The sequence below is a fragment of the Ailuropoda melanoleuca genome, chromosome 2 (genome assembly GCF_002007445.2).
Source record: "Ailuropoda melanoleuca isolate Jingjing chromosome 2, ASM200744v2, whole genome shotgun sequence".
NCBI classification, from domain to species: Eukaryota; Metazoa; Chordata; class Mammalia; order Carnivora; family Ursidae; genus Ailuropoda; species Ailuropoda melanoleuca.
In genome coordinates, this window is record NC_048219.1 from 196,727,375 (window position 1) to 196,750,510 (window position 23,136).

General features: G+C 52.9%; 2 protein-coding genes across 4 annotated transcripts in view; one reads left to right on the top strand and one right to left on the bottom strand.

Moving 5' to 3' along the window:
- ERFE (erythroferrone) overlaps positions 1–4,041 on the top strand; it is an 8,357-nt gene extending 4,316 nt beyond the window's left edge. Inside the window, exons 4-6 of the mRNA XM_034655502.1 lie at positions 34–124; positions 958–1,036; positions 2,221–4,041. Of these exons, the coding sequence (XP_034511393.1) occupies positions 34–124; positions 958–1,036; positions 2,221–2,319 (269 nt within the window). The 3' untranslated portion in view covers positions 2,320–4,041. The remainder of the gene's footprint in view (positions 1–33; positions 125–957; positions 1,037–2,220) is intronic.
- Positions 4,042–5,379: 1,338 nt separating this feature from the next.
- Positions 5,380–22,270, bottom strand: ILKAP (ILK associated serine/threonine phosphatase). Of its 3 annotated transcripts, XM_034655500.1 has the most exons (12): positions 21,930–21,944; positions 21,786–21,832; positions 21,400–21,456; positions 18,481–18,600; positions 17,187–17,313; positions 14,728–14,834; positions 14,261–14,354; positions 13,923–14,010; positions 12,507–12,628; positions 7,767–7,886; positions 5,851–5,932; positions 5,380–5,648 (listed from the first exon to the last, which is right to left on the bottom strand). In XM_034655500.1, exons 2-12 carry the CDS (start codon positions 21,793–21,795, stop codon positions 5,505–5,507), a joined length of 1,071 nt encoding a protein of 356 aa, XP_034511391.1. In that variant the 5' UTR covers positions 21,796–21,832; positions 21,930–21,944; the 3' UTR covers positions 5,380–5,504. The 3 variants fall into 3 exon arrangements, with proteins under 3 accessions (XP_034511391.1, XP_011215285.1, XP_034511392.1); XM_011216983.3 differs by lacking the exon at positions 21,786–21,832 and having other exon boundaries at positions 21,930–22,270; XM_034655501.1 differs by lacking the exon at positions 21,786–21,832 and having other exon boundaries at positions 21,907–22,011.
- Between the last annotated feature and the right edge of the window lie 866 nt (positions 22,271–23,136).

Below are 23,136 nucleotides of genomic sequence, written 5' to 3' on the forward strand. Positions count from 1 at the left end.
CCGGCCGGCCGTGACCCCCGCCTTCCCCCGCAGCGCTCGCCGAGCAGCCCAGGCGGGGGCCGCCGCGACCCCGGGACCGCCTGCGCCTGCTCATCTGCATCCAGTCCCGGTGCCAGCGCAACGCGTGAGTGGGCGCGGGGTGGGGGGACCCCGGGCCGAACCCGCCCGCGTCCGGCTTGGTCAGACCCCGTCCTCCCTTGCCTCCCACCGAGGCCCGGGTGATCGAGGGCCTCCTTCCTGGCCTCCCAGTTCGTGCTTGGATCCCCAGCAGGCCTTTCCTTTCAGGCCGTGGGGGCTCCCTGTTCTTGACCCAACCCTCTCCCAGCCTCCTGGCTCCCCTCACCTCTGCAGGGGGCTGTCAGTCACCCAGAGGTGCCACCAGCTCCTCGGAAAGGCCTCTCCTGACCACTGCAGCCCACCACCACCGCCAGCCTCTCTCCTCGTGGACGTACCCCCCCCACATGATCGTGCCCCCCTTTCCCCGCACCTGTGGCCCCGGAGGGCAGGGGCTGCCCCTCTGAACCCCCAGGACGCCCAGCAGAGCCCAGGCACAGAGCAGACACCCCACAACAGTTGTAGAAGGGAATGAAGTCCAGAACTTCTTACGCTGCGTTGGGAAGCCTTCCACAGATTGGCCTGAACCCACCTTTCTTTCAGCGTCAGCTGCTGCCATCCCGCCCCACCTCCAGCTCGGGCAGAGCCAGGACTTTTCAGCCCCTGGCCTGGGCGGGGGATTGCCTTTCCCAGCACCCACAGAACTCCTTTGGCCCTGTAGACACTGTCCTGACTCCTTTTGGGGATCCAGTTCGGATACCCCCCTCCACCAGACCTGGCCAAGGCAGCTGCTAACCACTGCACTTAGCTGGGCTGGTGTTGGTTGCTGGGGTGATTTGTGGATGAGGTTGGTGGGGCCTGGGGGGGCGGTGTGGGCTGATCCTCTTTCTGTTTTGGCCACAGATCCCTGGAGGCTGTCATGGGCCTGGAGAGCAGCAGTGAGCTCTTCACCATCTCGGTCAACGGCGTTCTCTACCTGCAGGTGCATGGGGCAGGCTTGGGCACGGCTGTGGGGTGACTGGGAAGGGAGGGGTGCCGGTGGGGGCTCCGGATCTCTGGGAGCAGTGCCGGCAGACGCCAGGCCTGGGAGAGGTTGTGGGCCGCACCAGGGAGTTCACCCGGGTTCAGGCAGAGCGGGGCCACCTCCAGGTCCCCTTCCCCCAAGCCCTGGCCGGTCCTCAGCAGGAGCTCTGCCGCTCAGTCTACAGTTTTCAGACCTGCCCATCTTCCCACCCTAAGGCGGGTGCTCTGTGCAGGGACCTGCGGCAGGAGGGAACGGAGGTCCGCTCCATGCCCTCAGGCTGCCGCCCTAACACCCCGGGCCTGTTGAGGCTGCGGGAAGCAGGAGGCGTACTCTCTACACAGTACCCTACCTGACAGTCTTTTTCTGGCACTGGGGGGCTTTTGGCAAGTGCATAAGAAACTGATATGAAGGTGGGATTTATTAAACAAGAACAACACTGAAGCGCAGACGTATGGGGTCTCCGCTGGCGCTGCAGTAGCACTGTGCCAGGCCCGTTCTAAGCTCTTTACAGAAGTCATCTGCTTAATTATCACTGCACTTTGAGGTCGGTAGTACTATTTTTTGTCTATTCACTTTTTTAAAAAAATGTTATTGCAGTATAGTTGATGTACAGTGTTTCCACTGTTTCTAAATAAGGGAACTAAGGCACAGAAAGTTTAGGTAATTTGCACAAGGGCACGCGGACTTGGAGGCCAGGCTGTCTGAGTCCAGCCAGCTGTGGTTGCTGGAAGGCATTCGAGGGTCTGGTCCCAGGTACTGCTGGGGGCCACATGGTCCAGCTGGGATCCTAAGATGCAGAAGGTGGGTGGGCCCCCAGACTCTGCTTTTCTGGGAGTTCTCGGGGACTGTGACACTGTTGCTATGTGGACCACACTTGGAGCAGGCTGGCCAGCGTCCCAGGCCCACGAACCGCTCACTGGCCCCGAGCAGAGGCTCACGCAGACGCACGTGAGCTGCAGGAGCAGCGGTGGAGCGGGGAGAAAGCACTGCAAGAGGGGTCAGAGGTGCCGGGGGGTAAGGGCGGGGCCGGGCCTGGCTCTGAGGCCTCTCGGGGGGCTGAGTGGGCATGGGGAGCTTTCTGCTCCTCTGTGGGCGCACCTGCGGGTCGGCAGTACCCAGGCTGACTCTGCCCTTCCCTGCAGAGCGGGCAGTACGCCTCTGTCTTCCTGGACAACGCCAGTGGCTCCCCCCTCACGGTGCGCAGCGGCTCGCACTTCAGCGCCATCCTCCTTGGAGTGTGAGCTGCCACTCCGGGCCCTTCCTTTCGCCCAGTGAACAGAAGCGGGGTCCGAACAGTCTCTGGGCAATGTAGGGGTGACGGAGGCCACATGCAGGACGAAGCCCACTGAAGCCGCCCGTACCGGCCACTGCAGGTCAGCGCGGAGGGGACCAACTACCAGCAGCCCAGGGAGGGGACATGCTAACTGGCAGTCCCGGAACCAGGAGTGATTCCAGGATGCCAGCTTTCAAAAGGAGAAGAGCCCTGTTGGGCTGTTATTCAGCCAATGTTTCTAGTGGGGCTCAGTGCCCAGGAGGACTTGCTTTGTTCCTGGCTGCAGACGGGTTCCCCTTCTGGCCTGTAGGGCAGCTCGCCCAGACAGCCTCAGGCTCTTTGCCTTGGCCCAGCCACACCTTTTCCATCTTTTTAGTGTTCTCGTGGGCTGCCCGAATGCCAGGAACGCCAGCACAGGGGGGAAAGGCTGGTCACCTACCTGGATGCCCCGCGGGGAGGACCGGCAGCCTGCACTGGGCCAGAGAGCCTCCCAGGGAAAGCGTGCTGGGTCTCCACCTGGGGCTTCCTGGTCCCCACCTGCCCCTCCCCAACGGTGCCTGGGTCTGGACCTCCTGCAGGGACCACAGGACTCAAAGAGTTTCACGGCCCCTTGGCATAGCAGTCTCAGGTGCCAGAGTGACACTGGAAAGGGGCTTATGGGGGGACAGGGAGAGTCTTAACATACGTGATAGAACTCGTAAGTTCACCTTGCAGATGGCCTTTGCAGAGCACCCTACGCTCCCCCCTCCGCTGTAAAGCCTGTCCTAGACAGGTCCCTCTTCCCATCCCCCGTGAGGCTCTGACTCCCTGCTGGGATCCACCCACCACATGAAGGATCTAGAACATCTTTGCAGATTAGAGAGGAGCAGGCCCTGCCCATCCATCTGAGCAGATAAAGCAGAGGCTTCCCATGAGCCAACGGCTCCCACTGCCCACCCGTGGCCCCACGGGGTCTAGCCGGCTCTGCGGTTCTTCCAAACATCTTCCCCACTTGGGAAGACATGCGGCCCTGAGCTCAGGTGGAGAAAAGACAGATGGAGATGATGCCCAGAAAGCTGGTCTTCGTTCCCCAAGATCTGGGTCCCGAGTCCCACCGTGATGCTGTAGCAGTGGTGGGACCTGGGGGAGGGGGGTGGTCCTGTGGGGGGACACGGGCGTCCACCTGCAGCAGGTTCCTTGCAAGGTGTAGGTCCCTCCCCTCCCCCGCCCAGCGTGGCTGCAAGGCCCTGGTACCACAGGGTGTCCTGGAGGCCAGGCTGGTCCGACAGCAGTGTGTTCAGGCCTGGAGAGAAGAGGGCAGTCCCAGTCACCAGGACTGTCCAGCCGGCCTCAAGAGAAGCAGGTGATCCGGGCCAGGTCCGACGGACCCCCTGGTGCCCCACACAAAGAACAGCCACGTGGTGTCCTTGGCGGACCTAGCAATTCTCAGTAGGGCTCGGACCCACCCTACCGGGAAGCGCTGGCCCCCGTCCTGCCTCTCCTCGTGCTCTGATAAGGTCTGCTGGGGCCACACCCTTCTCTGGATTTCACTTTGCACCCAATGGACACAGATACTTTGAGGAAGTTCTCTTACACCCTTGAAAAAGCCACAGATCTTTCCTTTTCTCAACTTAAGTGTATTTACCACAATTTGTTGAAGTATTTATTGTGTAATATTGCCAGATGGAATATATTTATATGTGTAACTGGATGAGAAGGCTCGTGCTACATGACTACCCAGAGTTATAAAAACAAAGGGCAGACCTTAAAATAACAGATCTTCACCTCGGCCAGGCCCACGGAGGATGGCGAGTCGTGGACTGCGGTAGGGGAGGTACAGGGTGGCCTCTGGACCGTGTGAAGTGTGAAGACGGTGGCAGGGGTGGGGGCTTGCCAGGGAAGCCTCCGTGCGAAGCCGTCCCCAGCTCTGGGGCATTTGGGGAATTAGGGGCACCTGTTTTACAGTGGGGAGATGTGGGCTGGATCAGCTGCCCTGTTTCCCGGCTCTAGGATGCTGGGGTCCTTTCTTTGGGGTGCCCCCTGTACGTCAGGGATGGAACCTGCGCTCTACACCGTGGGGAAGGGTGTGCTCAAAACGTTCCGGAGGGACATGCAGCAGGGACTCCGGCTCCGCTAACGGAGCTGAAGGGGCGATAAGGCGTGTGCTGGGCGGGGCCGTGAGCACCGGCAAACAGCCTCTTCCCAGGCAAGATTTTCGAAACTTACATCATCCTGCGGCAAACTCCACACAAGGCCTGAGAGCCGCTCCACGGAAACACGGCTACAGCGATCGTGGGACCTGTTGTATATAAGCACTCGAAAGGTACCTTATTCTTGTCAACAGGCTAGGTATGCATGTTAACATCTTTACCACAAGGGTCCCCCTTTCAAGTGTCCCCGCAAAGACGGACCTCAGCCCAGCACAGGGGGCCAAGGGGACGCACATTCCTAAAACTGGACGCTGGATTTCAGAGGCCGATCTGAACGGCAACCTGATTGCTCAAAGCGGGAGATTGCCCACTCTCCACCCAGGGCATCCAGACGCAGGCACTGGAAAGCTGGCGCTCCGCAGTCCTTGGGCCACACCGTATCTGCGTCACTATTAGCGGAATCAGAGAGCAGCCAAATTCCAGGCCGTTCCCGGACGGCCTGCCCGAGGCACACTGCTCCAGCCAGGAGGAATTCCGCATCCCCTCCCCTCCCCTCCCCTCCCCAGCCAAGGCTTGCATCCGGCGCTGCAGTGTTTCCGCAGCCTTCTTTCACCCGGAGAAACGCCAGCTCTGGCGGCTTGTTTGGGTGGTTCCTACCTCAGTCTCCTCCCCGTAAAATACCACTTCCCCAGCCAGGGTCATTTCAAGGGCGAGAGAGCACATGTAAGTGCTGGGAACGACAAAACGTTGCACCCTGAGCCGCTTGGGGCGGGGCGGGGGGGGGGACTATCGTGGACCAAGCCAAGAGGCCAACGATGGTTTAGTAAGGAAAGAGCCAGAGCACAGCAAAAAGACAACCCCTGAAGGGTCAAGAACTGCTCAAATTAATAAAACACTAGGGAAAAAAAAAAGAAACCTTTATTTACAACCATGGGAGCCCCACAGGATTACACGAAACACACAGAATGTGCACACACATGAACCTGTGACATCGACGCCATGCCGCGCTTCCGGCCCGCCGGCCTCACGGGGACCCTATCCGTACCACCATCACGGTGACGTTGTCAGCCGAGCCCCGCTGCACCGCCTTGCTGGCCAGCCTGTTGCAGGCGGCTTCGTAGCGGGCGTCCATGGCGGGCTTCCCTTCCCGGCTCTGGATCTTCTCATCCTAGAGGGCAAGAGAGGGGCACCGGTGAGCGGGGGATCCCTGCCCCACTTCGAGACGCCATCTCCACGAGGAGGTGCTGCTCTCCAGCCGCCAGCAGGCAGGCAGTTGAGTCCCGCGGTGGAGTTCACAGTGGCCAAGTGGCCCAGGGGACACACCGCAAGCGTAGCTCCCACAGTTGGTCCTCGCTGCCGAGCTCTCTTACCTCCAGGCAAGACAGGATGAAGTTCACGGCTTCATCTGGCGTGAAGACCTTGAAGAGGCCGTCGCAAGCCAGCAGAATGAACCTACAACACGGATGAGAAGGGCTGTGGCAGCAAACTGCACACGACAGCTTGATGACGGAGGTAAAATAATACTCGTCCAGCTACTCAAAGGCTAAGACATTTTTTTTGAGAGTGAGAGCGCGCACACACACGAGGGGACCAGGACGGGGAGAGGGATAGAATCTCAAGCAGACCACACTGAGCGCAGAGCCCGATGCGGGGCTCAATCCCACGACCCTGAGATGACGACCTGAGCCACAATCAAGCTGGTGCCCCAGCCAAGAATTTAAAAAAAAAAAAAAAAAATTAACTTTTATGACGCAGAGGTTGAAACTACTTAAAAATATTTACAGTTATGGGAAAAAAAACAAAACAGGCACCCAGGGGGCTCAGTCAGTTGAGCGTCCGACTAGATCTCAGTCAGCTCAGGTCATGATCTCAGCGTCAGGCTTTCAAGCCCCGTGTTGGGCTCATGCTAGGCGTGGAGCCTACTTAAAAAAATTTACAGCTGTGATATTATCCATCAAAACTGGGACTATTCTTCTGTTCACCAATAATGCGATGACGGATGAACCCAAGTACCAGGTGCTGTACTTTCTTAGATCAACTCGAGAAAAATCATGGGATGAAAAACATCAGGTGTTATGGCAAATACACACTGAATTTCTACCACCACATGACAGCGCAGGCCTACATGGAAGGGCCTCGGGCTCTCACAGCCCTCATGAGCGCACTGTGAGAGTCTGGGGCCAGGCGGCACAGCCAGCTGCCTCCACCGTCTGACACGGGATTAGCTCCCTTTCAAAGCCCCTCCTCTGGACTCCTACCAGAGCTCCCAAACGACGGAGGAATGACCTGAGCTTCCCCACGGCACTGAGGCAGAATCATCATTCTTTGCTCCCCGAACACGCACTGATCACACGGTGTGGCTGGAACCCAGCAGGCACAAGGCCAGGTGGTGCCCGCCCCCTCCAGTTTGGTGACAGACCCCGAGTGACCCGTCCCACAAACGCACAACTACAACCCAGAGCAGGGGCGCTAGCACGGTGCACACAACAGGGGCCCAGGGCACGGTTCGGAGAACCAGAGGGGCTAGGGGAAGCATCCCAGGACAAGACCCCAAGGTTGGTAAGAGCACAGCGGCCGTGCAGGCAGAGGCAGGAGTAGAGACCGGGGAGAGGCTGAGCAGGCAGGGCCACGGGGAGGCTCCCTCGCACAGCACAGGGAGCAGGACTAGCAGGGCCCCTCATGAGCCTCCCGGCCCTGCCTACCCCAACCCTCGACAACTCCTCATGGAGGGCTTCCCCTGGCTGTGGCCGGGCAGGGCGCCCTCTCAACGGGCAGCTGGGCATGGCTACCTTCTTCCCCACCTAGCCCAGCTCCGCTTCAGTACCGCTCCTGGTTCTCTAGCAAGCATGCACTAAACTTCAAACTCCTCAGCAGAGGACTCGGGACCCTTCACAACCCGGCCCCAGAGCACCTGCTGCCATTCCTCCATCACTGGCATCTGCGGGGCCGGGTGTCCTCTTGCCCTACTGTAATGGCTGTGTGTGTCTTCCCTCTGCTGGAGACCCCTTCTCCTTTCTCCAACAGGGATGTGGCCCAAGTCTCCTAGAGCACCCCATGCCCCCCGACACACAGTGCCAGAATCACCCACTCACATGTATGCTCACCTAGCAGACTGGGGAGCCCACAAGAGCAGAAACCAGTCAGCCCATCCCTGCACCGCCAGGCCCGGCAGCGCCCCCGACAGGGCCACCCCCGCCCACTCCAGGTTTGGGATCCAAAATACAGGTCGGGAAGAGACACGAGCCCTTGTGTGCGCACCCCTGTGCCTTTGCTATGGTGCCGTTACCTGTCATTGGGGGTCAGCTGGCAGCGCCTGATATCCGGCACGGAGGTGACCCCGCAGCGCTTATACTGCCCGTCCCCGATGGAGCGAGACACCTCCAGCACACCCAAGACACGGCCGTCCCTAAAATGAGGGAAACACAGAGACTCCATCTGACAGATCACGGGTTCACAGTACCGACAGTGGACCTGCCCAGCAGCGTGAAGGATGGGGCCTGTGCCATCTGCATTATTAACCAGCATGGCCGTCTCTCAGCCTCTGTACAGAGATGCCTGCGTACTTTGTGCGGGATCTGCACGCTTCAGATCAGGGAGATCAGGAACATCCCCGCTGTCCTCGGTGCCTGAGCCCGGCCGCACCCTGACGCAGCCCACGGCCCAACCTGCCCCTCTGCCCGCAGCCCAGCCGGACCTGACAGGCCTGGGCAGGGACCCGGCTTTGTTTTTGTTTTGTTTTGATACTAAAGCTCCTTCAGGTGACTGAGCAGGCAGCCAGGATTAAGAACAGCTGGAAGAGAAGGATATTTTGTATTTGCACCTAACCAGACTTGGAAAACAGCTGACAGTGACTAGTCCCAGATTCTGAAGCAGGTTTTCTTTACGTGGGCTACAGACAGGCTCTATTTAAACTGGGCTAACTGTAGCATTCTGCATGTTCAACTTTCACCCGTTCTCTTTTTAAATGAGGCAGCCAGAGATGGGGAGGCGACCTCTAAACGGGACGCATGTTCTATGAGCAGGGAAAGAGCCCCGGCTCGGTGCCCCCACAGACAATTCTGGCGGGCCGACGAACTACGCAACCTCGGGCAGCTGCGAGCTCCCAGGCCCCCGGACCCTCACGTGTGCAACCAGAGAAGCCATACAACAAGGCACGTTGAGTGCTCAGCAAACCCAGCGCTGTTCGTGGAGATCTGCGGAGGTCTCCCAACGAATGAGCGCTCTGGAGAGGCTAGGCGGACGCGTGCGGCAGGAAACGCCTCATGGGCCTGGGCCACCGTGCTGGGGTCAGGATCCGGCCTGGCCGCCGGCACTTCACTGCGGGCACAAAGGCACCCTCCCAGGGGGGCCCAGCTGAGTCACCAGCAGACCTGCCGGCCACTCTTCCCGCGTACGATCACTGCAATGAACAGCAACAGGGGTCAGAGGACACAGGCGCCGACCTGAAGCCCGAAGGGTGGGCCATCTCTCAGGAAGCAGCACCAAGTGACCAAGTGACGAAGTACTGGGTGTGGACCCCCCCACCCGAGTCACAAAGCTGGCTTGTTTCAACAAGACTGAGTTCATGCCGCAAGCCCACAGAGGAAGCACGGAACAACTCCCGAGCCACACCGCAGAAGCTGCTGCTTACACTCCCGTTTCCTGGGCCGAGTCCTGCCCTGCCAGAGGCACAGGGGAGAGCAGGAGCCCCCAGAACCTCGGACTCAGCAGAAGCCAATCACCTGTACTTCAGAGCACCACGGACAAGCTGACCGCACTTGGCCTGAGCCCTTCAGGCCCGGCTTTCAGCAGAGAGGAAGAGCATACAAGCAACTTCGACAACCCACGAGAGAACAGGGATCTAGACAAGGTGGGAGAGAACCCTACCACCGGAGTCCTACTTTCCTGAGGGGTTGTGTCTGTGACCAACCTTCACACCGGCCGGCATCACATAGGCACACAAAGCAAATAGGGCAAAACGTTAACTACTGAGTCTAGGTGGTTGATGTTGAAATGTTTTACTCTTTAAAATTTTTTTCTGAAAAACTTTCAAACGAATCTTTTAATAATGCAAGTGGAAGGGTGTGGAGGAAAAGGCCCAGCAGGCCAGCTGCGCGGCTCGGAGCCTCCTGCCCCTCTCCGCCACGAGGGGACCATCCTAAGCCACACCGTCCAATTGCGTCTCTAAGGCGCTCAAGCCCTGCTCTTAATTATGTGCAGACTGGGAGACAGGAAGTAACTGCCAGCCTAGGACTGTCAATGTCAGAGTGTCTTCACGGGGTTCAGGCAAAAGCAGCATTTTGAAGTCNCCCGTCCCCGATGGAGCGAGACACCTCCAGCACACCCAAGACACGGCCGTCCCTAAAATGAGGGAAACACAGAGACTCCATCTGACAGATCACGGGTTCACAGTACCGACAGTGGACCTGCCCAGCAGCGTGAAGGATGGGGCCTGTGCCATCTGCATTATTAACCAGCATGGCCGTCTCTCAGCCTCTGTACAGAGATGCCTGCGTACTTTGTGCGGGATCTGCACGCTTCAGATCAGGGAGATCAGGAACATCCCCGCTGTCCTCGGTGCCTGAGCCCGGCCGCACCCTGACGCAGCCCACGGCCCAACCTGCCCCTCTGCCCGCAGCCCAGCCGGACCTGACAGGCCTGGGCAGGGACCCGGCTTTGTTTTTGTTTTGTTTTGATACTAAAGCTCCTTCAGGTGACTGAGCAGGCAGCCAGGATTAAGAACAGCTGGAAGAGAAGGATATTTTGTATTTGCACCTAACCAGACTTGGAAAACAGCTGACAGTGACTAGTCCCAGATTCTGAAGCAAGTTTTCTTTACGTGGGCTACAGACAGGCTCTATTTAAACTGGGCTAACTGTAGCATTCTGCATGTTCAACTTTCACCCGTTCTCTTTTTAAATGAGGCAGCCAGAGATGGGGAGGCGACCTCTAAACGGGACGCATGTTCTATGAGCAGGGAAAGAGCCCCGGCTCGGTGCCCCCACAGACAATTCTGGCGGGCCGACGAACTACGCAACCTCGGGCAGCTGCGAGCTCCCAGGCCCCCGGACCCTCACGTGTGCAACCAGAGAAGCCATACAACAAGGCACGTTGAGTGCTCAGCAAACCCAGCGCTGTTCGTGGAGATCTGCGGAGGTCTCCCAACGAATGAGCGCTCTGGAGAGGCTAGGCGGACGCGTGCGGCAGGAAACGCCTCATGGGCCTGGGCCACCGTGCTGGGGTCAGGATCCGGCCTGGCCGCCGGCACTTCACTGCGGGCACAAAGGCACCCTCCCAGGGGGGCCCAGCTGAGTCACCAGCAGACCTGCCGGCCACTCTTCCCGCGTACGATCACTGCAATGAACAGCAACAGGGGTCAGAGGACACAGGCGCCGACCTGAAGCCCGAAGGGTGGGCCATCTCTCAGGAAGCAGCACCAAGTGACCAAGTGACGAAGTACTGGGTGTGGACCCCCCCACCCGAGTCACAAAGCTGGCTTGTTTCAACAAGACTGAGTTCATGCCGCAAGCCCACAGAGGAAGCACGGAACAACTCCCGAGCCACACCGCAGAAGCTGCTGCTTACATTCCCGTTTCCTGGGCCGAGTCCTGCCCTGCCAGAGGCACAGGGGAGAGCGGGAGCCCCCAGAACCTCGGACTCAGCAGAAGCCAATCACCTGTACTTCAGAGCACCACGGACAAGCTGACCGCACTTGGCCTGAGCCCTTCAGGCCCGGCTTTCAGCAGAGAGGAAGAGCATACAAGCAACTTCGACAACCCACGAGAGAACAGGGATCTAGACAAGGTGGGAGAGAACCCTACCACCGGAGTCCTACTTTCCTGAGGGGTTGTGTCTGTGACCAACCTTCACACCGGCCGGCATCACATAGGCACACAAAGCAAATAGGGCAAAACGTTAACTACTGAGTCTAGGTGGTTGATGTTGAAATGTTTTACTCTTTAAAATTTTTTTCTGAAAAACTTTCAAACGAATCTTTTAATAATGCAAGTGGAAGGGTGTGGAGGAAAAGGCCCAGCAGGCCAGCTGCGCGGCTCGGAGCCTCCTGCCCCTCTCCGCCACGAGGGGACCATCCTAAGCCACACCGTCCAATTGCGTCTCTAAGGCGCTCAAGCCCTGCTCTTAATTATGTGCAGACTGGGAGACAGGAAGTAACTGCCAGCCTAGGACTGTCAATGTCAGAGTGTCTTCACGGGGTTCAGGCAAAAGCAGCATTTTGAAGTCCTAAGAAACCTTTGAACAAACTCGAAGAGCTCTGACTGCTCCCCNGGGCCCCCCCCCCCCCGCCACCAGCCAGAACCTGGCTAGAGCAGCCACAATGAACAACAGGGGAGAAACTGCCCTTCCAAGGACAAGCAACTACAGTCTTACATGGATACCTTACTGCTGTCTCATCCCAACAGAACACAATATCCTAATGGTCAAACTATAAAATGAACCAGAAGACGCTCTGGCCAAACTTCTAGCGCCATGTCCTTGAAGTGGAATTGTCCTGCGGTACAGAGAAGACATTAGCCTCCACCAGCTACCTTAGAGACCCGGCAGATCTAAGCCAGGGCAGGCATGCGGTCATCAGAGACGTCCGGAGGTGAAACGGGGCCGCGGACAGAGCCAGCCAGGCAGGGCCCTCTGTGCCAGGAAGCCCAGAGACACTCAGCACACACTACAAAGACCCACTGTCTTTACCACTTCTGATTTTCTCTCTGGAGAATTTGCCTAAAACTGTAGCTTATTCAGTTGTGACAAATGAATAGTACTTAAGAAAGTTCAGAGGCACAGAGAAAATGTTGCAGACGGAGAATTTGAATTTGAGGCAGGCTTCCTCTTCTGCGAATGCAGGGAGTCATGTTTCCAGTACCCTCTTTTACTCCCACCTGGACATAATGTGAAATCCTACAACATCCATTCACCTGCTTCCCCAGGTTAGACCTCGGACAGTCTCACCTCACTGCAGACCGCATCACATGGAAGGTTCTACCCTCGGAGGCCCCCGCCCTCCTCCCCGGGAGCGCCGGCCAGTCCCCATCACCTGACGTTCCCTCCAGCCTTCTGTATTCTCATTCGCTCTTCGTACTGTGTGGGATTATGTTCCTTGCTGAGGCTTAAGGCTGCATGCTTTTGACTCTCCTCATTAAAACGACACAGGATTGCCTGGGAACGTGGAGATTACGACAGTCAGGAAACTCAAAGTTACCAGGTGAAGACAAAGCTTAACAATGGAGTTTCAGATTCCACCTCCTGCTGACAAACACGAGGTCAGAGGATCAAGCAGCAAAGGAGCGTCCCCGCAGTGAGGGGGAGAAGCCCTGCTCTGCGTCTCAAGTCCGGGGCCAGCACCGCTGGCTGAGCCCTGTGCCCCCTCCTCTCCTGGGACACAGAAGGGAGGCACCTGCCAAGGACCAAAGCCCTTCAGGTGGCATATTCCGTGAGTCTACAGGAGGCGGAGATGGGGGGGGGGTGACCACGAGGCACTCCACCGCCATGTCTGCCACACGGTAACTTCTGGGAAAACCTCAGTCTTAGAGAGGAGGAAGACAAGGCCTGGAGAATGAGTATCATGCCTACAGTCACGGAGCAGAGCCAGGATGCAAATGTGGATCTGACTCCAAAGCCTTTTTTTTTTTCCCCACTGATTTTACATGTCATTTGTTATTTAGCCTAAACACATGTGTACCTGGGACCGTCTACTAGAAAATCCCCAGAATATAAGACCCACTCGTGCAGGGACTGCCTGTGATGTTCACTGCTGGACCCCCTGTGCCTGGCATCTATTTAGAAGTCACTCTGTAAAGCGATGGGGGTGGGGCAGCAGGTCTGCAGACGCCGCCTCACAGTGGGAAGGGTCACCTCACCGCCATGACTGCTCACGGAGCACAAGGCTCGCTGCAAGAGGAATGGAAAGGACCATCAGGTTCTAGAGGGGGGTGAGTGGCGGGGAGCCCGGCTGGGGGTGCTGCCCCCCAGCTTCAAGTCACTCCCTACAACTGGGGCTGGGATACGGGCATCACTAGTGGGAAATAACTGGGTTTTCTTCCCTTGGCCATGGGACCTGGGCTCTGGAGAATGGCATATCAGCTAGCACTTCTCCAACTACTTTTGACTTTTTCTGAAATCACGATGATTTTGGGAGGCAAGGGTTAATGCTTTACATTTATTACTGTCTGAGGTCAGAGAAACGCAGCTAAGAAATATTTAAGCGACTGCACACCGACGGCCCACAGCACCATCAAGACAGAGCACACACATACTTCACAGGGTGTAAGTGTGCCAGAGAACAGACCGCCTCAAGCATGGCTGCTGGTCCCCCACCCAGACCGTGGCCTCTGAGAAGGCCCCGGCTGCAGCTCCACGAGACAGACTGCAGCCTTGCCAACATGGCTGTCCTGCTCCCCACGCGCCAGCCGAGGTGCCGCCCACGGAGCAGGATACCCGACTAGCCACATACCCGACTATCTCCGAGGTTGGCGATATAGAGAATGTTGTCTACGGCCAGAACACACGTGGCAGTGGAGCCATCTTTCCAGGCAGGCTTCCTGCAGGGAGACATGTCAGAGGTACGGTCACCACCAACGTGCTAGCAACTTCCAGAGCTGACTGCTCAGTGTCTTTTACACGTGAACACGGAAAGTTTCTTGGTAACTCTTTTTTACTGTTTCAGATTTAGTTATGAGAGCTTACTACTCAGTGCTACGTACTCTTCAGACAGCGAGCACGGATACTCAACTATCAGAAGACCTAAAACACATACACACCGCTCACACATCTTTATGTGGCCACACTTACTGGCTTGAAGCTTGTTTAAGGAACTCTTCATCAGTATGCTTAAAAGTGTCCAAAAGGCATCTCTTCACGGTTTTCTCTACACTGATGACATCTCCTATCATAGAAGAACAAGACAACAAACTCTTAGGAAATTCTCCTTTTGCTGCCATTTTGTTATTGTACTGTGACCAAGAACATCGCCACTTCCTCACCTGTAAGGCAGGGTCCTCTGAGTTTGGTCTAGAGTCTCCCAAACGTGAAGGCAAGACACACACACACACACGCAAACATTCCCCACCAGGTGCCATCACGCAGACACGACGTCCTATGCCAGCACTCTCCACGGCACCACCTGCTCACCCAAGAGCCCGCTCCCCTCAGCCCCACTTTCAGAGCCACTAAGGACTCTTTCCAACCCGCCACATCTTCCTGACTTACACGAACAACAAACACCAAGATGGACACAAACTGATTTAGTTCAGTCCCACCTTTAGGAAATTTCCTGATTAAATTCTGATGCAAATTCTGTGCAGCAAATTTTGAGGCTCGAATTCCTCCGTGTCCATCAAAAACAGCAAAATATGAAACCCGGGTACTGGAAGAATGAATTGATGGTTAGAGGGATTTTCACAAAGATTGCTCCTCTCCACTAAGACTTCTAAATCTTTTTTTTTTTTTTTTTTTTAACAAGAGAATGCACGCACATGCATGCATGAGCGGGGGCAGGGGCAGAGGGGGAAGCAGGCTCCCTGCTAAGCAGGGAACCCGACATTGGCTCAATCCCAGGACCCCAAGATCAAGACCTGAGCTGAAGGCAAGACACTTAACCGACTGAGCCACCCAGGCACCCCAAGGCCTCTAAATCTTTTTTTTTTTTTTTTAAAGATTTTATTTATTAATTGACAGAGACAAAGACAGCCAGCGAGAGAGGGAACACAAGCAGGGGGAGTGGGAGAGGAAGAAGCAGGCTCATAGCGGAGGAGCCTGATATGGGGCTCGATCCCATAACGCCAGGATCACGCCCTGAGCCGAAGGCAGACGTTTAACCGCTGTGCCACCCAGGCGCCCCCCAAGGCCTCTAAATTTTATCTCAAACAGTGAGCATTAACAAGACAGAGAATGTCCCCTGGTAAGATACCACGCTGTCACAAATGAGGAAAAAGGACATAGCATCAACTCAGACAATGTTGAAATAACTTTGATGGGATTTACATTTTTATTTTTTTTAAAGTTTACTGATTTAAGTAATCTCTACACCCAACATGGGGCTCAAACTCACAACCCTGAGATCAAGAGTCGCACGCTCCACCAACTGAGCCAGCCGGGCGCCCCAAGTTTTTAACTTTTAATTTAAAAATGCCATGAAAATGGGGGTGCCTGGCTGGCTCAGTTGGAAGAGCATGTGACTCTTTGATCTCAGGGTTGTGGGTTTGAGCCCCACACTGGGTATAGAGATTACTTAAAAATAATAATTTAAAAAAATGTTGACTCACATTTTTTTCAAAAATCAAGATTAACTGATCTTTCACTGAAGACTAGAACTTCTATTTAAATCAGATTTAGTTTTATAAGCTAACACACCAATAAAACAGTTACTGACTTAAGACAATGAAAAACATCTAAGAGAGCAGAGGGTAATTCCAGAATCGTTCCTTAGACTGATCCAGCATCTAACTCTCGAGGCCCTTCGTACCACTCATCCCTATTCCCCTTTCAAATTTTGACAGAAAATGTGCATATATGGAACAAATGCCATTAATGATCTGAACTGTTTTGAAAAGGAAGAATGAAAATGCCTATAAGAAATGACATTTACCGTACAGGGCTGCTTTTTCAAACACGTTTCCAGTTCCTTTTCAATGGAGACATCATGAGCCATGGGAAAAAAAAAACCTCATCTGGTTCCTAACCCTGAACCGTTCTCTTACGCGTGGTACTTGCTCAGTACGGTTTAGTGATTCCAGTGAGATCCACCCCCCACCCCCGGGGCTCTCCAGAAGTCCCTTTCCTGGCTTCAGAAGTTAGTCCAAAGCACACTCCAGGTAAGCAAGGGCAGCCTAGCAACAGTGAGCGTATGTGTACACACAGTCACCTCCGCACATGACCGGGCACCCTGCAGGGACCTCACTTCCTCGACTGGACAAAAGCCACTGGCAGCAACGGCTCCAGCACACTGTGTGTTACTGACCAGCTGGTGTCGGTGAATGTAACATACAGGTTACGTGCTTATGGAAATTTGGTGGTACACAGACTATGTAATTACATAGCAGGCACACGATCATATATGTAAACGCAGTGCGTGTTCATTTACCTTGGTAGGACATGTCCTACCTTCTCATGGTTTTCCTCCATGCCTAAGAGCTTATCCACAGGCTTCATTTTAGTTGGTGCAGTTGCAGGAAAATTTTCACTGTTTTTCTTCTCCTTGATGCCATTTCTGCTTCTTGTTCTCTCTTTGGGCCCTATAACACTAACTCTGCTTGATTCCATGTGTGGCTGTAATTGGCACCTTCCCACTCTACCTACTAGCTCAGAGTGTAGACTACTGTCTGCTGGAAGCTCTCCAGATACTGACGAAGGACACCACACCCCGAAGACCCAGCATGTGGAGCCCCCGTTCCCGTGTAACATGTTTCTCAGCTTTGGCAGGAGTGACACCGGGGCTGGACGACTGCTGCAGGGCTGGCCTGTGTGCTGCATGGTGTTCAGCAGCATCCTGAGCCCGCCCCCCAGATGCCGGTGGCACACCCCTGTATGTGACACCCAAAGATGTCAGGGAGAGGCAGTACTGTGCAAAATCACGCCAGCTGAGAACCACTGACCCCGAACCAAGCAGCCCCAGCAATAAGGGATTCTTTCTAGTAAATACAAACTGAACACGGTCCAACCCTCCAGTCAGAACAGAGACTTCAGTGCCAGCCAGGCTCTTCCGAGCACGGACACTCACATGAGGGACGATGGGGGCCTACACTCCTCCGTGATGTCGTTCAGGATGACGTGGGCGTCCTGCATCTCCTCCCGCTCGCCCTTCCGCTCAGCCACATAGCCCTTCAAACCAAAGATCGCTGAGGAGGCTAAGGAAAAGAGAACAAAAAGCCAATACAAAACTGTGCTCTGCCCTCCAGAAGCCCTAGGCCCAGAGCAAATGAGAGGGAACTCTGGCTGCTTTACTCAGTAATGCCCTAACTGGGCATAAAAAGAAGCTGAACCCCTCAAGCCATCTATCTCCCAGCTGCAAGCCGTTAACTCAAATCAGAGCTGTGGTGGACGAGGACAGTCTCCCGAAGGCTGAACAGGGAAGAGGCCTCAGCAGATGACGGCACGTAAGTACGGACGGCTCTGGCTAAGGCACTGAGTCAAAGTACCAGAGCAAGGAACGTGCGGTCATCCCGAACCGGGGCAAGGAATCACGTTCAAGTCTAGTCCTGTCAGTTACTAATGAGGGCAGAAAAATTCTGAGTTTAGGGAAATGCCAGTAAGTAGAACTTATCCCAAATGCCCCACTGGACATCTGAAAATATGGATTTCCATGCCTGAGGCTGGTGAAGACCTTGAACAAATGGGAAGACAGTTGCTTCTCCTCTACCGGAGGAAGACAAGGATGGAAGGGCCCACCGGAGGCTCAGCAGCCTATTTTTTATTTAACAGCTAGCTATTTAACGGCTAGGTTAGGTCAAGCTCACTTTCGGACACCGTAGGGCTTTCGTCTGGCACCTCTGGGGCACGAAGTGGTCTGGTACGGTGCGTGAACACTCACCGCTACCTCTCTAGCGGATGCCTCTCATTTCTTCCCTACTCTGACAAGTTACAAAGCTGACGACAAATTCCTACTGCTTTTTCCAGCCTCAGGCTCTCTTGGGACGCTGCCTACTAAGCTAACCACCGGATTCAAAGTGCTCATCAGCAGGCAGCGAACAAAGACGGGGAGTCAGAGAGAAAGTGGGTGCTCAATAAGAGAAGTGCTCGCCAGAGGTCAGGTCAAACCACCTGGGCTTTTCACCCATGAGGAACGAATGTAGGTTTCGTATCTGACCAAAGGTAGGGTCACACATGAACGGGGAAAGTAAAGAGAGGAGGCAAGAGTAAACTCGGAAATCTGTTTGCAAAAAGGGAACTCTTCTGGCTTCTTAAATATAGACATAAAAAGGAAGCACCATAAATCAGAAAGCGGAGCTCGATTTTGCTCTGGGTTGTTTTAAAATATGAAGTCTAATACATTTGTTTTCAAACTGTCTGAAAACCTTTACAAACTTTCTTTTCCACAAGCTCTTCACTGCCATTCTTCTCTTCTTCAGGGGCTTTTCTCTTTGCTCCTTTGCCTTCGCTCTTTACCGTCTGGGACATCAAAGTGTCAAGGGGACCTGGACACAAGGAAAAGCCAGAGAGACACAACTGTAGACTGGCAGAAAAATCCACCGCAGACCGGGCTCCACCCCCGCCCGGAGACAACACGACGGGGCGCTCGAGCAGAGAGGCAGGCGCAGTGGTCACAGCTATGACCTTGACGGGCGGGGCAGCGTGCTGGGGAATCAGCGGGGCAGGGGACCACAGGTCAAGGTCCGGGTCCTGCTCAGACCAACTGTGAGAGGACGTGCAAGGGAGGGTTCTCCGTGGGGCTCTGTTCTGGGGCTACGGCATACACATGACGTCTCAGAGCCACGGGCTCTTATTTACAAACAGGGAAGTTTCCAAAATCTGCCAAGTGACATATCCTAAACCAGTCAACAAAGGAGTAAGTGCCAAAAGGGGTTTAACACGAGGTAAACGTCAGGCTTTAGGAACTGCTGGTATCGTGAAAGGCAACACAGGACTGCTGCAGCCATTCACACTTGCAGAGGGAGGAATCTGGCTGCACTCGAAGCCAACGCTAAGAGCGCCTGCAGCGTGAGCCCGTTCTGAGAGGAGAAAAGTCTCGTTTCAAGTCCCAGTTCTGCCACTCACGGAGCCGTGCCCTCGAGACAAGCTACTTAACCTTCTGGCCTCAGTTTCTTCGTCTGTGACACAGGGAGAATACGGTCATCTCGGAAGGTGGCTTTAAAACCGCTGGGGACGAGGTACGTAAAGCACTTAGCATGGTGCCTGGTTCATGACATATCCCATAAATGGCCGCTGCTGTCCTAATAAAGGGCTCTATGTATTCTCTGTGGTTCAGCATGAAAGCAGGCAACCCTTACTCAACTACTGTTTGCCAGACATCTCTGAGCACTGTGAAAAAGGGAAGAGAATGTCCCTGCCCTCAAGAGTCAATTACTTGCAAAAGGACAGACGTCTGCAACAGCAGAACACAACACACACGTCTGGCCCCACATAATCAGGCACATTAACGGAGAAAATTTCACGGATGTTTCCAATACACTTTCCCCAGAGGTCTCTCCGGTAGCCTACTGTCACTTACTGTTTGTTCCAGCTTTCCCAGTGTGTATGTAAAACAATCTTCCTCTCTTTTAACTTGCAAAACAGAGACATTTTTATAGTTTTGTTGTTGACTCCTGATTGAATCACAGTGTAGTCAGAGAATGTGCTCTGTATATGAAATCAGTTCTTGGGGGCGCCTGAGTGGCTCAGTTGTTAAGTGAAATCAGTTCTTTACTGGGACTTACTTTACGGCCTAGAATGTAGTCGCTTATTGTAAATGGTGACTATGTCTTCTCAAGAATCCAATATATTGGATGCAAGGTTAGATTCTATATCCAAAAAAATCAAGCTTTATAACAATGGTGCTGAAATCTTCTAAGTTGTTACTAGTTGACTGTCTTTTGCCCTAAGAAGAACTAAGACATAGCTATGGCAAATTTTCTTTTATTAAATCTGTTAAGAGCCCTGTTTGCAAACATTAACTTTCATTGTAAGAAAACTATCTTGGGGTGCCTAAGTGGCTCAGTCATTAAGTGTCTGCCTTTGGCTCACGTCATGATCCCAGGGTCCTGGGATGGAGCCCCAAGTCGGGCTCCCTGCTCAGCTCGGAGTCTGCTTCTCCCTCTGCCCCTCCCCCTGCTCCTGCATGCTCTCTCTCCCCCAAATAAATAAATAGAATCTTAAGGAAAAAAAAGAATACTGTCTTCATTGGGAAGGTTTCAGGCTTAACTGTGTGAGAATGCTGTACTGCTTTCGTATAGGTCCACAGGCCTGAAAACCTGAGAATTCTTGTGTAACATGATTGTAATAACTTTCTCTAAATACAGGAACTATACTAATTTAATCCATACATTCTAGACTAATACTGATAATTTTTATGTAATGAATTAATAACAAAAAAACTCCTTGAAAAGCAACAAGTGTTCCACTTGATGACATAAGGAAGGTTCTTATACTAGAAGATAACCGCAAATGAAAGCAGACAGCCTGCACCCCCCACTGTCCCCTCCCTTTGTCCTGTGCCCCTGCCCTGCCCCGACCTGGGGGAATTCCACATGAGAAGCTCTCAGGGGCTCATATGGACTAACACATTCATCACGGTGACAACCGACTGCAATCTGCTCTGCTTTCCCCTCCACCTAACTGGGACGTAAAGAGGAAAACACATTTACAGGAACAAGTGGAACCAACATTAATAGGCTTGACGAAAATGAAATCAAACCAATAAAGAGATTCTTGAGAACACGTAAGGATTGACCGAAAATACTCAACCAAGGTCTTGAATTTCAAGAAAATTCCTGCATGTGGTCTGTACCAGTCACTAAACCAGTGTCATTCAGATTTCATTTTCTTAAGATCAAAATTCTTTTTAATGTTAGTGCCAAAAAAGAGAAGACTATCTGTATGTACAGGTTCAGGGATACTAAAAGTTTTTTAACTTTCAAGTATTCAGATACTTCTGAATATATCTGAGTCTGTCAGGAACAGACAGAGGCAGAGGCAGACTCAGATTTTTTTTTTTTTTAATGTTAGTAAGAGAGTTCAAAGTAAATGAATGAACTCTTAATTCTTAAAGTTATTTGCAAGAAGTTGAACCCCAAGTAAATAATAATCACCAAAAAGTGATGTAGCATATAATCTTTTGCTTCCACCTGATGGTGCCTATGTTATTTTAATAAATCTTATGCTATACTTAATGTCATCCTAAACCCTGTTAAAATCTATTAATAATTAAGTTTTATATAAGAATAAATTTTGTATGTATTATTCCCAACAACACATTGAATTTTTTCCCTACCACTTACCTGAATCGCCACTGCTGGCTGGTGGGAGATCGTCAAAAAGCAAAGGTCCCCCTGACCCTGAAACACAGCAGAACACTTAGTGAGCCCACAAAACCTGGGTGAGGCTTAAGTTTCAGAATCCATCCCACCAGGACACCTATGCAGGTCATTGAAATAAATTCAAAACCTCTCGTGTCAATCCAGTGGCAACTCATACTTCGGTAAATAATGTCTTGAACCTATTTTATTTTAAGGTCCTCTCAATTCAAAGGAAACAAGTATCTGCCTGAAAGAGTTAAATCTTATTTCAGCTAGTAAAATAAACACTCAAAGGAACCGGAGAAAACTGCTCAACATTTTTATGCAGTTCCTCAAGGCTAGCGACTAGTGGATTTTTTCTGCCTTACCTGATGCCATGGATTCAAAACTTAAGACAGTCCAACACCTAAAACATCTGTGTGTTGAAAATGGGGGAAAGGGAGAAAGATTCAGACAACTACAACCCCAGGATGACACGTTGACACACACCTGGGAGAGCCTGAAGACTGTACCTGAGTCAGTACTGCTGGCCGGAGGGAGGGCATCAAAAAGCAGAGGTCCTTTCTGAGCTTCTTTGCCTGGAACACAGAGCACATGCTTAAAGAGCATCTGGTCACAGGCCGGACAGGCGTGCCAAGGGGGAGGCCTTCTGAGATGTTTGCTATTAAATTCAAATTTTCTCCTCCTCGTTGGACCAAATTCTAAAAAGTTATTTTCTCAGCAGCTAAATACAGACATTTGCTTCCAACAGTTATAGTCAACACAAATGCAATGAAAGATGACCCAACATGTGTCTGAAGGGCCACTGGGTATGTTGAGGAAAACAAATATTTTTCTTGATAATTTCATTCCTGCAAGCAGCAAACACTGAAAAACCTTTAAAAAAAAAAAATGAATCCTGGGAAGAAAAATACTGGCTCTAGAACAAGAAAACAATTATTTGGTCCCTCAAGATAAAATGCCAAAGACAGAGAGATCTCTGTCTGACCAAAGATCTATGGTCTTAAAAAGTCCAATTTTAATAGCATTCTGAACGAACCACCCACTAGAATCTCAAACAAATGAGCACAGAGAAGGTGAGAGGCTGACGGAAGCAAATCTGTGTGAACTTGGCAAGTCCAGCACAGTGCCCACTTCAATTACTACCTATTACGAAAATGAAGAATTTCAGATACTCCAATATAACCTCAGGAGAAAGCCAAGAAAATTTTTTAAATCTAAAAACCTGAAGACTTACACATCAAGAGGACCGGTCTTAAATGTTTTTTACTCAATTATCCCTTTCCACCTAAAATTTAACCACCATTCCTTATTCGCCAGCTTTCCCAAAAATTTCTATTTAAGCTATTAAATATAGGAGCTGGTACACAGGAAATGGGGGAAACAAAGGGCTGAAGATGTGGGCGTGCACATTCCTATCCTATGAAGTTTGTCCCACCTCTTGTTCCTCAGAGTTCAAGTACAGAAACGTACTCACTTAAAAACCAGTTCAACCGTATGCTCCGAAAGGCTCATCTACATCAACCCTTTCCCTTTGCCTCTGTGTAGAAATGAGCTGGGTATCAATTCTACTTTTTTCTCTTTAAGATTGTATTTATTTACTTATTCATTTGAGAGAGAGAGAAAGTGCACGCGCACAGGAGCAGTGGGAGAAACAGAGGGAGAAGGACAAGCAGAGAGCGCTGAGCGGGGAGCCCAACACAGGCAAATCTCACAACA